This window comes from Anopheles moucheti, chromosome 2 (genome assembly GCF_943734755.1).
Source record: "Anopheles moucheti chromosome 2, idAnoMoucSN_F20_07, whole genome shotgun sequence".
NCBI classification, from domain to species: Eukaryota; Metazoa; Arthropoda; class Insecta; order Diptera; family Culicidae; genus Anopheles; species Anopheles moucheti.
Genome location: NC_069140.1, coordinates 11,102,388 through 11,117,421, shown reverse-complemented (window position 1 = coordinate 11,117,421; position 15,034 = coordinate 11,102,388). Strand labels below are relative to the sequence as shown.

Sequence of the window (15,034 nt, the reverse complement as noted above, 5' to 3'; positions counted from 1 at the left end):
GTACATCGAAAGTTCTGCCTAATCCATCACTGTAGGATGTGTCTAATCACCGTCAAACCAGCATCAATGAATGACTGAGGGTGGAAAAACGATTAACTCTACGCGAACATCTAAGTCAAGGTAGGGTCGTTTAATTGCATAAGATAAAATCATTCGACCGATATCAGGTGGAATGAGTGTGTGTGTGTGTGTGTGAGTGTGATTGTGCGAGAAAGGGACAGGGTGGCACAATAATCGATTATTAGCGTGCCCTTCGCGTAAATGGAGCGTTACAGTTATCAGCCCTCAATCGGTCGCACGCAATGGACACTATTTAGTGTAAGGTTAGGAAGTTTTTGCGACACTTGGTCCAGCGGTTGAGCGATGCATTAAAGCAGTTAATAGTTGGAAAAACATCATACATTCCATGAGCCATTTTCACTTTATTAAAATCACTTTATTTCTTTTTTTTTTTTTAATAATTCTTAAAGCACAGTAGAAGTCTCCAACAATTCACACAAGCTTCAAGCTTGAAGAAGATCGATCCTTTCCATTGCTGAAACTTAATTTGCGAGACGGTCAAGGTTGTGATGCGGAGTTTCGGAACGTATCTTCCGAGAAAACGAAAAGGAAAACATTAATTCCGGTTCTGGCCGTAGGATGCTAATGACCTATAAGTCACGATAATAGTCCCATACTCCGGTGTTTGTTTCGCCGCGTTCATAAACCCCCGAGAATGGTTCGTTCAGCATGGTTTGTTTGCATTTCGTTATAGGAATTATGGATACAGAAGTTATCACACATTTAATCCTTCGAGAATAGTCGCTAAACTTGAGATCGACACCGGAAAAAGAACAAGTTTGTGGTTTATGTTAAAATGTGTGCCAAAAGAGAACGAAAAGAATACGATTCTGATTCGGCAAGTTATTTCGTTTTGCAGTAATCCGGTTCTGGATTTGTGAAAAAACATCGCGAAAAACCTTCGAGATTTTAAGCACAAAAATTTCCCTTTCAAACGAGATGCAAATATCTAACAAACTCACAATACAAAATGAAGGGAAAGATATTCACTGTTTGCCATTCACACATTGAACAGTTTTGTAGGTTGTGGCTAAGGAAAAACACTCTCAGCAACACTCACCGGTTGTGTTTTGTACTAGATCTCCGGCATCGGCACATTGTTTCACACATTTCCCATTCTCATTTTCTGTGGTTCTCAGGCCGTTGGGTTTCTAAAGCAGCAAACCAAAGGAGCGGTTTGGCAGCAAGCCGGTTGAAGCAATTCCATACCGCAGTTACAGTTTACACACTGCGATTGCATACACCGGCATGCAGTCAGGTTGAGGTTTTTGCAGTGTTTGCAGGCGAAGAGAGGAGTTATCGATTAAGGAATTCCCATAGCCCCGCGCCCGCCGTTGGCGGCCGTTCAATAAAAGCCCACGTTGTTATGAGTCAGCTGGAAAATGGGTAATTGTTTTCCGAGCGAAGCCGGCCGAGTTGAAACTCCGGTTCCCAGGTGGAATGAGAATTTCCAAATTTTATTTGCTGTTTGTTTTGTTTTGCTCTATGATTTCATGCGCTCATTGACAGGAGGTTTGAGGGTGTAGCACCAACATAAACTAACTGTGGCTATGGTTGGTATAAAAGTTTTCAATGCGACGCTGCATTTAAATCTCTTTGTCTGTTTTGGAAATGGGCGTAGAGCTTAATGAGCATTTCACATTCGCCTTTTAGCGACGAAACGTTTTTGACACACCCAAACGAGTCCAATTTATGCCACAATGAAGAACAATGCTATATTCGTTGGGATGGATTTACTAGCTGGACCCAATTTTATTGATCTTGAAACGAATCAAACCCACGCGACAGAAGGCCGTCCATACAATCGGGTCGCTAAATTCGTACGGAAAACTCTATCGGAAACCATGCGACAACGCTCTACAACTAAACTGGCATGATGTCCTTGTTGTTGTTAGGCCCTGACCGCGAAAGCGCCACTACCGTACCATCATCCGGTCCAAATCGGTTGACAAGCGTGATGGAAACCGGATGGAAATTATTTTTTTGTCTGTTCTCGTTTTTTTCCTACCCCTCTGTAATAGGTGCTTCAGAACTGATTTCAGTCACATTCTGTTGTTTTTCGTTCTTTCTTTCTGCACCATTATAGGATTTTGGAAAGGTGTGGAACCAGGGGATGTAGTTATCCAGCAGCACGAGCCGGTTCGGTTGCTGATAAGTGGTGTGAAGGCTGCAGAGAACCGTGCGAGACAAGGTTGCGCTAGCGCTACGAGCAAGCGTATCATTGTGCCAGATAGTGTGTGGAATTTGATGTGTAAGTGGAATGAGCTGCTGGTGAGGGAAATCGTCATACAGAGCGTGAAGTCATCGTGAGAGAAAGAAACAGAAAGTGATAAAATAACCGAAAAATTTGTTTTTAAACTAAAACATAACCTCAAAGTCATTTAAAATCTCTAAATTTAAAGCACAAAAAAGTAATTATACTAATAATATGATAGCGATGGGAATGAATAGATGGGTGAGTAAATTCTTAAGATTTGTTTATTAAGACTTTCATTAGCCTAGCCCGGTGCTTTTCATTGAAATTGATCTGTGTCATTTGTTTGAATTGAAACTTAGTTAATTAATCTGATAAGTATTAATTACTACTGTTTTCAATAAAAATTAGGTTAATTTGCACGAGTTTTACGACACTCATTTGATTTGCAAAATTAATTCAAATGCGCTTCGATGTAATGATCCTCAAATCACAGTACTGCAAAAGCATTTGCATAATGATTCAATAACTGCAGGAAATTATCTAATGCTGCAGAAAAGTTGTATATTAAATAATTTCAATTAAATGTAGAACTGTCATGGATTGTTATCACCACATTAGGAATTTTGCACTTTAAATATGCAATTCTCGTCGTGAGGGAAAAATACGGCTCTACTTCCAAATTCAATGACACGATACGGTTGATTATGCATACTGATCGCTTATGCTTCCTCGTGAACATTAGCATAAGCTATCTCGCTAGTGCCACTTTGTCGCTAATCCCAGCTTGTCAGAGAGCACATCTAAATTGCATCTCAACTGGAGCAAAAAACGTACCGTCAAACAATTCGCGCTGTGATCAAGCGTAACATAGTGCGATCGTGCGCTAAGGTTCGTCGCCTTCGATTAATGTGCAAGAAGGAAGCGATATAAATAAGCAGTGAAAGAGCGTGATGAATTTTTTGCCGCCACACAACGCTCTGTTGGAACGTGTGCTGTCTACCGATGGAAGATCGATTCGTCATGGAAGCCTTTCGTGACACGACTGTGACCCTTTCCGTTGTGAATTGGAAGGTAATGCGTTTTGCTCACATTAATCTTGAAAAAGGACCTCGAACGGCTATCGTGTCACGTGCTGGTGGAATTTTGATCTTATCGTCACATTGAACGAGCAGAAAAGCAGTAGAAAAGGATGGAATAAAAGGTCATATGTTGCTGGTAAAAATGTGCATGAAACGAGAATTAGTTCTGATTGCTTTTGCCAGCATGTCATTCGTTATCAGATCTATTAATTAATGATACTCTTATGTCGTTTTTCTATTCAATAATGACGACGGCTTTGATTTTTTGTTTGATCTAGACCGATAGGATCCTACTAATGCACAGTTCTTCTAAGCCTCTTGATCGAAACGATCCTTTGCTACTTTGTGAACAACACTTTAGAGACCCGGTTTAGCATGCAAAACAAAATATAGTGGTCGCTCCATAAGTTCAACAAAAGATGTTTGCACCTGTCTCGAGAGCCGGGCGTGGATGGTTGCGTTACTTTTTTATCTTTGCACCTTCCGCACTGGTCCGGCACGGTGATCAAGGTGGCGAAAAGCTCGAAGAACGTGATGCAAACAGATTTCTAATTGTGCATTCACCAACATCAAAGTTCAATGTCGAACCTCCCTGTCCATTTGATCCTATGATCGTTCGATTCTCGGCTTGGATGGAGCCTTCGATATGGGAGCTGGTTGATGAATGGTGCGGTTAGTGTGTGGTCCTGTTCCAGAGTCACGAGGAGTGTTGATGCACCGATGCACCGATGATGCATGTTTTATTGCTGGTAGTATCATTATAGCAAGTTACTGTGACCTTACGTTTATGACGGCTAAACTTGTACTCAGCTTTGCAACAATTGATTGAATATATATTTCAAAAACTCTTATCGTGTAAATTCGCTACTCACGCTGGTGTTCTTTTTTTGCACAGAACTGTTACACCACGCGCGTGGTTTGCTTTGGTCAAATGTTTGTCTCTTTACGGGAAGGTATGCAACAACGGTTGTTTTCTGTTTGCAAAACTTAGGTAAAGTGCTTTCGATTATTGCGTCGTTTACGGTTGGGATAGAAACCACACCCGGTGACTTGATTTTGTTCCGGTTGCTGCTACTATGCGAGGAAACCACATACGAACATGTATCTAGAAAACCAACAAAAAATTACGTAGCATTTGATATTCTAGCTTTAAAATAAATAAACTTATTGTGATACCAGTAAAAATATAAAAGAATCGTTTGAAGCACGTTGCACAGGACTGTGAATGCAACTTTTATAGCAAAAATTGCATTACGTGCTCTAAACACAGTTAGCGCCTGTGTTTATGCAATTCACATAGCATCATTCGTTATAGCATAACCGACGCAGATGATCAATTTTGAATTTTAACGTAATTTTTGTCACTACCTATCACTCTTTATTGATTCTTTCTATTTTCAATTTGCCTAATCAGTGATAAAATGCATATTATGTTTGGTTGTAAGAAGGTAATAGTGTTTGCGTATTTGATTAAATAGAATAAGTCGAGGGTAATCCGGGATAAGGCAAATTGCAAGGTTGAAATGCCTTGTAAAATTGTACACCACTCAACACTACGGTGTCGATAATACGGCGAAAACCGTCATAATGGTAATATAAATAAATAAATAAATAAGTCGAGGGTAATACATATCATAACACGGGGGAATCGCATTTGACTTCATACATATACTACGGAATGACGGAAACTTATCTTGTCCATCAAGCGAACAAAAATATTCTTATCATTAAATTCTAATTTAATCCTGCAATAATTTAACAGAAACTTGAAATTAGTTCTATATTTTTGTGTAATGTATTATAACAATTAATCTTAAACATGTTTTCTCAAGTAACTACTGATGGTTTAAATTGTAGGATGCGTTCAGCACGATTGATTTACAACGCATTTTGTTTCGGATTTATTTCAGTAATTAATCTACAAGCATTTTACTACGAAGTATTCAACAACGATTTATTTACCAATGAAACACACATATCCTGGTATTAATTTATTTTACTCGTTCGTATTTACAACACTTTCTTATCTATAAGGTTACTGTATTGTGAGCAATTCCTATACTAACATCACTATTTTTGAACGTTCACGCATTATCTCTGTAGCTGTCATTACGCTTACACTAAAGAAAATGAGCAGAGTGCTTGCGCGAGTAAATTATCGTCTACTATTTACAACAGGACCTCCTCCAACGGGTGTCCTTGGAGTTAAGCGATCCATAGCTTCAACGGTAGCTTATTGAACAACTCGTTCCAGAGCCCGGTAAATATGTCGGCCAGCCCGTTCTCTAGGTCCGACCGCAGCTCCGCGATGACTTCGTTCGCGTTCTGGTTGAGGAACAGGTTCAGCGATGCCCCCAGCACTTGATTCCCTTGAAACAGGTTGTCCAGATGTATGCGCATGCCACCAACAAGGAAGGTCACTTTCATTTCCTCGATGAAGATTGCATCCTATTGTTTCGATCGTTCAGGTTGGGAAACGGCGGGAATGGAAATAAGTAAAACCCAGGGGCGGTCATGGGAGCACAACGATAAGGTACTTACTTCCGGTAGTGGACGCACGGCAAACTTGGTCACGACCGTTGTTTTGACGTTCTTGAGCGACATCGTGACGTCCCCGTCGCCAACCAGTGGCAGCAGCAGAACGTTTCCCTTCAGGTTGTAGCTGGCATCGATGCGCAGCTTCGGGATCTCGAGCTCGAAGCTCAGCGCGTGCTTGTCGAAGTCGAGAAACGCCCGACGAACGGTCGTGTTGGATGGCCCTTTGATGCTAAGCTTCTTGAAGCCTCCGCTGAGCGTAAGACCACCGGAACCACGCGACACCTGGATGGATTCTATCCGGAGTGGGTCGAACGGTTGGACACCGATTTCCGGAATTCCTGTGGAGCAAGAACAACACGAGTTGGGAGGTTTAAGAGGTTGAGCTAGACAACGGTTTGGACATGGGCATACCCTTAGCGATGTAGGGGAAGGTTCCTTCGAACATTTTCTTGAAGCAGTCGTCTTCGTTCGGATTAGCTCGCTTGCACACTCGCAGCCACTCAGCTGGAAGAAGGAAAGTCTTTTCAATAGTCGTATGATGCAGGCTACCCTTCTAGTACATCGTTGTTTTACAGCTTATCTTAGTGATTATACAACAACCAGCGTTTCGTATAGTTTGTTTGGATATCAATATCTCTTCATCTTGATTTTATACAACCGAAAAAAAACCCTCCCAATGTTCGTTTTTCTCATAAAACTTTGAAGTTCAAAATCAAAACAAACCCTCGCGTCCCCCTGCGCGTACATAACGCGCACCGCCGTATTACGTCAGAGCGACGCCAGCAGCGTAAGCCATCCACGCGCACCGTCCGTTCCGTCTGTTTTCACATTCAATTTTGCCCGCGCGTTTACTTTCTCCACCGGGGCTGGCTTACTGACCGATAAATCTTCTTACCCGGTGTTTACTCCAACCCGATATGGGCATTTCTTTGGATCGCACATTCACGACACGCAACCGGAGCGCAGCGCAGAAATGCAATGCCACGAGTTCCAAGCGCTCCCGTCAGGGGTTTTAATTTGGATGCGAAAAATCGATCGGTATGCAACGTGCAAACCACGCAGGCAGTTCAGTGTGACGCAACAAAAATGTCTGATCGTAGGGGTTTAGCAGCATGGAATAGGGTATATGCGATCGATGTGTCCTGGGACCACCGGGTTATTTTGAGGATCTTTTGCGTTCGTTTCGAGACGCCAATGTTTAGTATGCGCCAATTTAGAGGCGTGCTAAGAGCAAAGTTATTGTACGAAGCAAACTAGCAAGGTGTGAATGTAAAGTGTCTAATTTAGTCGAAATAGCTGTTTCGTGATGAAGTGTGACGATGCACACTGGTTCGGGAAAAATGGTATAACATGACGTTTAAATCACTTGCGATAAAATAACTTGCAGCCAGCCCAATTGAGACAACTATTTCAAGGTTAAAAATAATCTCCACTGCTGAAAATCAATTTCCTATGGTTACATCTAATCATGAGGTATTATGATATTTGTTTTAAGTAAAATATTAAATACTTGATAATTATTAATTAATAGCAGTAATATACATACTTTACTAAAATGCACAAATATTGATTTTCATAGAATTTTTATGATTTCGTTCTTGTAATTGTTGATCGTATTCGTGATTTAGTTTTGAAAATAAAGTTTCAAATATAATAATTAATAAATGATTTGCCATAACGAAAATTCTAGTAATTAATAATCAACTACAGGGTGTGCTACCAATTACTGTCTTGGTTTGCCGTAAATGTTCCTTAGACAGTTAATTAAATTTATTCCATTTATACAATGAATTACTCTAAACAAACAGTATCTCGTTATGGCAACCATTAGCGCAACATAACACACAACACATATGTTCATCGAAGAAATGCCATGTGCGCCTGTCTGACTTCCATTCATTACTTACGCTTCTCTTGTAACTGCGGCACGTCCTTATTCCTAATCACGATCTCCTTCGCTTCAGCCACGTGGAAAACCACCGGCAACAGCACCCCGAACACGGCAATCGTCGCCAAACCGATGGCCATGTTGCAACGTAACCGTGTCACCCTCGAATGGCCTCGGTCAGAACGACCACATGCACTTCCAGAACGATCCATTGCGGGGCCCGGCTGCACGCGGTCCAGTACTTGCACAATTTAAGCTGCCGTGAGTGCGGCACCGTACGCTGACACTGTTTCGATTGGACTGCAGCCCGTGCAAAGGATGCAGGTTCTATATGTTGCCCGTCGCAAGCGGCCGAGCGTGTGTGGTTTTGTTTCGTAAAAATACAAATGTCGTCCTGCTGCGACGATACTGATCGTAGCTGTTGCTACTGCTGCTACTACTGAGGAGCGGTAGAACCGAACCGCCTAATGACGGGAGCCTACCGGGGACAGTAGTAGATGGCGGATGGATCGTGAATTTCGACACACCTTCGACACTTTGCCCGGTGCCGGTTTTCCGACGTTTCGCACCACCGCCGTTTCGCAATGCGAATGTATATGGGCGCCCACGATGCAAACGAGCTTAAATTGAACCAAGTTTCGAGTATAGAACTTCGTAACGGATACAGCACCGGATCCACGAGACACACACACACACACTCACATCGATCGTAAGCGTACACGACACACAGGCACGCACTGGCACTAGCGCTGGGGTCGAATTTAGTAACGAAAGATTTCAACGACCGCACAGACAAGGAACCGGCCCGTGCTGGATGTGTAAGAACGGGTCAGGTACGATCACACTCGCCGTATGTCAAGCGGCGCCACTGCAATTTCAATCTGTATGGCCGATCGTCAGATCCGTCCGCTATGTTCGAGAGCTGCACGATTAATGGAAAGTGTGTTCGCTTGTCCGTGCGGCTCTTTCGCGGGCTGGATTTCGAACAGAGGGAACGCCACGGCACGGTGTACCGGTGGTGGGATGGGTCGGTGCATGAACGCAGGCTCCCTCTCCACGATGCAGCTTTTCGACGGCTGCAGCCACGGGTAAATATTGGAGTAATTGTTTTTATTTACCATCGCTACGTTAATGCAACAAAAATCGCAACTTCGAATTGTATGGTGCATCGTACTACGCTGCATGCTCGGGGTGGGATCCTAGTGAAGAATGTGGTATGCGGCAGGTTAAGAAGGTAAACATTCAGTGTCATATGAGGCCGTTTTTTTGTGTAAACTTATTTTTTTCCATTCCTGGAAGATGGAAACAGTAAAGCTATTGAACGGATAAACGATCCGGGAAGGGGAGGAACCAACGCGCCGATAAGTGGCTTTGAATGCTGTTGTCCTTTTGGTTTGATCTATCTGAAGGTAAACAACCATTCTGAACAGAAGGGCGAGAAGGAATGTTGATAGGTATCTTCTGAAAACTCTGGCTGGATTCTGCTTTGAGGTATGTCTTGATATGTTATATTACGAGCTGTCAGATAGATTGCCATTCTTTTTTATTTAAGGTTTTTTTTATGTTTATTTCAATGTTATATGTCATGGCGTTTATGTCCCATACGGTGGGCACCTCTAAAAACGGTGTATTATTAATAAATTTATTTTTTTTTATTCACGCACCACTTCCCAAGCGGTGGGACGATCATAAAGATTTGGCAAAAAGATCATAGACGATCAGTGGTGTTGGAAGCAGGTGGGAGATGGTCCCCGCTTCGGTTACATCGTTGGCACGCTAGACGCCATAATTAGACATAAGCACCCGTCACTACGCCCGACACACACGCGCGCGCGCCCGCCATACCGTTGTGCAACGCGGGTTGATAATAATTCACTTCCTAGTGCGGGCTAAATAAAACACTGGCAGCACAATAGTTTCGGTCGCGTTTTCGGCTGGATCGTTTGCGCTCTTGTGCACACACGCAACCCAAAACAAAACGCCAAACCCCGTAGAAGCAATGAGCGTTTTCGGTGAAACCGAAACCGCACAAACACACTTTCCAATCGGGAACCATCGAAGAAAAAGGGGATGTGTTGACTTTTTTTCTGTTTTGAAGGAAACTTCACCGAGTGCTTCCTGCTCAGCTTGGGACTTGGGGTTGGTGATTTATTAACTATTCGGCCTGGCGGGAGGCGAATAGACGAATCGCATGCCACAGATAGGTGATGCGGTAACGTACGTGGATGAGCGCTGCCGAATGAGCTGAAGAGTATCATGATCGAATCATCGGCCATCGACATGCACAGCAAACCGAACCGGGGCTCGTGACCGTGGGTGAACTTTCTTCAGGAAGGGTAGCGAAAGGAAGCTGGAAAAGTTTGTCCCTCCCACCCGACATCTGCTGCTTTTGCCATGCCGGCTGCTCACTTGAATCGGTCAGGAGTTCGCTCGCCGGCCCGGAGGACCGATAATGACGATAAGTGCTTACGAAACGTGCCGTAGGAAGGTGGTGATAAGTGAAAGATGCCAGTTTTGCGCCCGTAGTGCCGTTGTGGGTGTTGCATAATTTTTGTCTTACCTTCAGGAAAGCAAAAAAAAGGGGGGGGGGAGGAAAAGAGAAAGACCGCAAGTGACCGGCTGGAGGACGTGGATTGCCGAGGAGAGATGGTTCACCTACTGACCATCATTCGTTCGGCGAATTCGCCGTCGCGGAATGCATCCATGTGAGGAACGGAGTAAACCAGCATGAACACGATCATTAATCGACGTTATGTGCGGATGGAAAGATGCGAAAAATCTGGCTTGAGCATATCGGAAACATTATGACGATGGGTCGGTTAGGTGGAGGTGAAGAGAAGATGCTGATGAACAGATTATGTATTAATTATCCCTGTTGGTACCACCAACCAAATAAGCTACATTATGTTTAAATTTAATACATTTGCTAAATCAATCTCGCTTGAAACTGTGTGTGTTGAGAAACAGTTGCACAGATTCGCTACAATTTGGTAAATGGTCGGCATAAATCCAGAAAAGGTTCCCGATATAGTAACTGCAGTGATTATTTGCATTATCAACAAATACCGTGAGCTGCAGCTACACATGATGTAATAAATTAAATAGCTACCGATAGTCAAATAAATTCTTCGATGACGCGCTTCAAAAGCCACAGGGATGGGCTCAGTCGATTATTTATTTCCTGTTTAGATGAATAAAATTAATATTTTTTTCTTTTCCTCCGACAACCGATTGAGCTGTTACAGTCGAACTGCTAACTTGACGATGTTAAACCTTTCATCTACCGCATCTATTTACAATTGGGAGGTGTCTGTTTGATTTCGCCATGCCTTGGTACGCGTTGGTTTGCAAATTAAATTTAATGTTTTTAGGTGCTTTTTCTCCTTCCACTCTGTGCCATTTAATTTCGTTTTCATTCGAACCAACAGCAAGAACCATCGCCGGCTTGTGCGTTGATCGCTGCAGAGAAGGTGTGTAAACGGTTCCGCGTGGAATGTTAAATTCGTCCCAAGCGTGATTGAATTGCGGTCCGTGCGTGACGTTATGTCATGCGTTATGGTTATTTTTTATGTTGCTTCTGGAAGGGTCTCTCTTTCGCGCTTGAAGACCGATGGAGGGAGTACCATCTCTTTGCGAGTAGGGAATGTTATTGACAATAATGGACGGTTAAAGAACGTTTGCAAAGCCCTTTGAAAATTGCGCACCGAGAAGCTTCAAAGACTGAACGGATGTGACAATGATCAGAGCTGTGCTAATGAATTGTAATGATTATAGCAAACAAACGTTTCTTGTTATTTGAATGCACGATCACTCGTTTCATTTGTACCCTTAAACGGGCACCTAATTGTAAACAATGTGCAGATGTTTAGTTTTATAGTTTACAAAAGCTGTATTTTAACTTAAAAATAAAGACATAACAATTACATTAGCTTAATAAATTATGGTGGCAAGAGTCGCAATTTTGAAAGAATTGTTGAATAATTTAAAACACCATACAAAATTCAAATAAAAATCCCATTTACGAGGAGGAACTTAGAATGTTGATTGCTGTTTTGATAAGCTTGCCAAACCCTGGGGGTAACATGATCTTGGTTAACGGAATATTTAGAGCTTTATTTTATGTGCCCCTCATTTGCTATAATCTTTATAAGAGGGGTACAACGCAGGGGTGAAAATTTAAAAGTAAGCTTTAGCGTGCTATAATTTTGCCATAATCGAGTTAATTGTTTCGCACATACGACCTGTTGCTGACTCAGCTCAATTTAATGAATAATTAAATTAACTTTGAGCTTAACATAGCGATTTAAAACCAAGCGAGGTAACAAGAAAATTGATTATGGTTCTTTATACCTCAGAAAGGTTATACTTTTATTCTACTGGTTTAAACGTTTGAATCAAATTCATCTTATTGTTTGAAATCGTTATTGTCATCGGGTCTTTGGGTCTTCGGGTCGGGTAAATAAAATCATACATCCATTACCGTCACAGAGAAGTGAACATTAACCAACTGTCATCAAAAGAATTAATGTTTTATGAACTTATCCCTTTTAAAAAAATTGGATCCAACATTGAGACTTTATTATTATTCAAACCACAACTACGATTTTGTTACAATCCATTTTCGATCCAATACGTATCCAGATTTGACTAAACTTACTATGTACAGGTCGTGAAATTGCGTGCCACCATAGTTCGGTTTATGGGTGGAGTACTGTACCATTTGCTCACACTGCGCAATTCTAAGCATTGCATCACATCGTGAGCAAACCGCAAGCACAGACGAAAAAACAGTGTTTTAGTTTAGAAGAAGAAAAAGACACAATTAATCCAACGCAGCATTGGTGAAACCATAAAACAAATACTACATAATACACCCTTAAGCGAAAGCTAATCACATATTACAGTTGTTTACCGAATCGTTATCCCTGCCTAGGGAAACAACACCTCCTCGGGGAAGCGTTCGAGAATTTTATTGCCCGTCCGCTTGAATATCCTCTGCAGGGCTTTCTCGATCAGCGGAATGAGCTCGGTGCTGAGCAGATTAAAGTTCTGATTGATGGTTTCGTTGATGATTTCACCTGCAAGAAGCACGGAGAAGCAAAGTGGTTGAAATATGTCCCCTTTCTTTTCAAGATACGCACGATTTGTGACACTCACCTAGTACACGGTCACCACCGAAAAGGTTCTCCAGCTTTATCCGTCCATCGGAGACTCGGATTTTGATGTCGAGCTTTGCGAGCGAGAGATGATCCTTGCCATTAATGCGCTTCCGATCACCCTTGATACGTACGCTGCCGATACCTTGAGCTGTGCAGGAAAACGGGTTTGATGAATAAATCGTACCTTCCCCCGTTGCAACCATCCACACGCAAAGAGCTACTTACTAAAGTTTCCAGTAAATTTGCCCGAACCTTTCACAGGCAGCAGCAAAATTCTGCCATCCACAACGTACCGGCCCTCGACGTACAGATGTGGCAGCTCCAGCTCAAACGAGTAGATCTTGCCATACTCGACAACACTGTGCCAAAGAGAAACGAAACCGATCGTGGAACACGTTAGGGCCGGCGATAACCGCATGCTTCGGCAGTTGACTTACGTGAGCTTTTTTAGCTTAAAGTTCGACGGACCGTACGCCTTGATGTCCTTCGCCGAGATACTGACGCCCTGGCCGGGCACACTCTCCGCCACGATCAAATCGCCCAGATGGATCGGATCGATCGAGGGAATGTCTAGCTCGGGGATGCCTCGGGCCAGGTACGGTCGAAGCGTTTCGATCGATTCCTTCATACATTCGGTCAGCTTGGGATCTTCGCGGTGGCAGACGTGCAGGTACTCCGCTAAAATACGGACACACAGAGCAGGAGGACCAATCGGTGGGTGAGTGTGGCTCAGTACGAATATGGCATCCGCTCGTCATACTTACGGAGATCAACCGTCTCGGCGTTAGCACCGAAAGCTACCAGGGTCACTAGGAGCCACGAAGCGCGGAGTTTGTTCATGATGTGCGTATGTTCTAAAGAGATGAAGTAAAACAAGAAAAGTGTAGGAAAAGATTAGCTCTCGGGGTGAAAAATTAAAACATAAATATTGTGAGGCTTTAATGAGATCTATTTAATGCCACGATGGAGGCTGTTTTATTTGCACGAATGTATAAACCTTGACTTTATGAGTGACAGTAATGTTTGCATCTTACATCAACTAATTTGTCAACTTGAATGCTAATTTGTACGTCACGCCATTATAAATCATAACCACTTTCATCTCGGGTTAAATCCACAATTAATTGTCACCCTGTCACAAATAGTTTTCACAACCACCATGTCGCATGTCGCTTCCGGAGCTTCGCTGCTAATCTTCCGCGGAAGGTCACAGGGCCCCTAATCGATGGGGGTCAATGACGGGGGGCCCGGCACAATGGAGTTTGTCAGCAGGGTACTTAACCCCTTAAACTTAACCTCCACGGCTTTGCGTCAGTTTCCGTCTGTCGCAACGAGTGCCATCGTTAGCAGGCCGGGGCCGGTGCAATAATCCACCGATCGTTAGGCCGCGGCTATTAGTGTTCTTGGTTTTTTTTGCTCGAAATGGGGTAGCGCTTCTCAGCGCACTTGTTTAATTGTATTAATTGCAAACGCAGCAAAACCGAACGCGAAATCGAGCCGTGCTGCAGTTTCGTTGCTTCATGGTTATTTTTAAAACCCATGTACTTCTTCTAATTGCTGTACGAAAACTGCAACAAAACGGGGACACCCATGGGTCAGCCATGGGAGGGTGCGAAAACATAAAGATCAAACACAATATACGCTAATCACAAGGTTTCGCGCTGCGAAGGGCTGGATGGTGGGTGGTGGACACAAAAACGGGGGCGTATAATTAGTGGACAGGTTCTGGTGCGCTCCCACTTGATTGTCATGATCGATCGATCGGTGGAAAGTGGTTTCCAGTGGTTGATCTACAACAATCCTTTGGCGATAGCGCTCAGCAAACGGGTTCTTAATCCTTTTCTTGCAAGGTGGTGATTTTTTGCGCAGAAACTTGACATTGATTAAACAATTATGCCGATCAGATTACTTTCTTGCAGCTGAGTGTAATTATACTGTGAACTTTGTCCTTCTAATGGGAGTGTTTGGAACGGAGCTTTGCAAAGGGTCTGTTACCCTTCAGATAGTTATGCATGAGGCTTAGTTTAATGCAAAATAAAGTTTTGTAGGAGCATGTTCTGCTTAAATGTAACAATTAATATAAATCATTAATTTCGTTTAGACGTGATCAATC

At 42.9% G+C, this 15,034-nt stretch overlaps 1 protein-coding gene across 1 annotated transcript; it reads right to left on the bottom strand.

Annotated features, from left to right (window-relative positions):
• Positions 1-5,271: 5,271 nt before the first annotated feature.
• On the bottom strand, positions 5,272-13,720 carry LOC128299042 (uncharacterized). The gene is made up of 8 exons (XM_053034881.1): positions 13,359-13,720; positions 13,147-13,280; positions 12,920-13,069; positions 12,707-12,840; positions 7,782-8,013; positions 6,286-6,378; positions 5,878-6,212; positions 5,272-5,784 (listed from the first exon to the last, which is right to left on the bottom strand). The coding sequence occupies exons 1-8, from the start codon at positions 13,547-13,549 to the stop codon at positions 5,542-5,544; spliced, it is 1,512 nt and encodes a 503-aa protein (XP_052890841.1). The 5' UTR covers positions 13,550-13,720; the 3' UTR covers positions 5,272-5,541.
• Between the last annotated feature and the right edge of the window lie 1,314 nt (positions 13,721-15,034).

What these genes read in the sequence shown, in the direction of transcription:
- LOC128299042 (XM_053034881.1), bottom strand. Translation starts at nt 13,549, where the DNA reads ATGAAGGAATCGATCGAAACGCTTCGACCGTACCTGGCCCGAGGCATC. An exon ending in TTTAAGCTAAAAAAGCTCAC is followed by an intron (nt 13,281 to 13,358) that starts GTAAGTCAACTG and finishes TCTTTGGCACAG; the next exon opens with TGTTGTCGAGTATGGCAAGA. An exon ending in CCGTGCGTCCACTACCGGAA is followed by an intron (nt 5,785 to 5,877) that starts GTAAGTACCTTA and finishes TCGAAACAATAG; the next exon opens with GATGCAATCTTCATCGAGGA.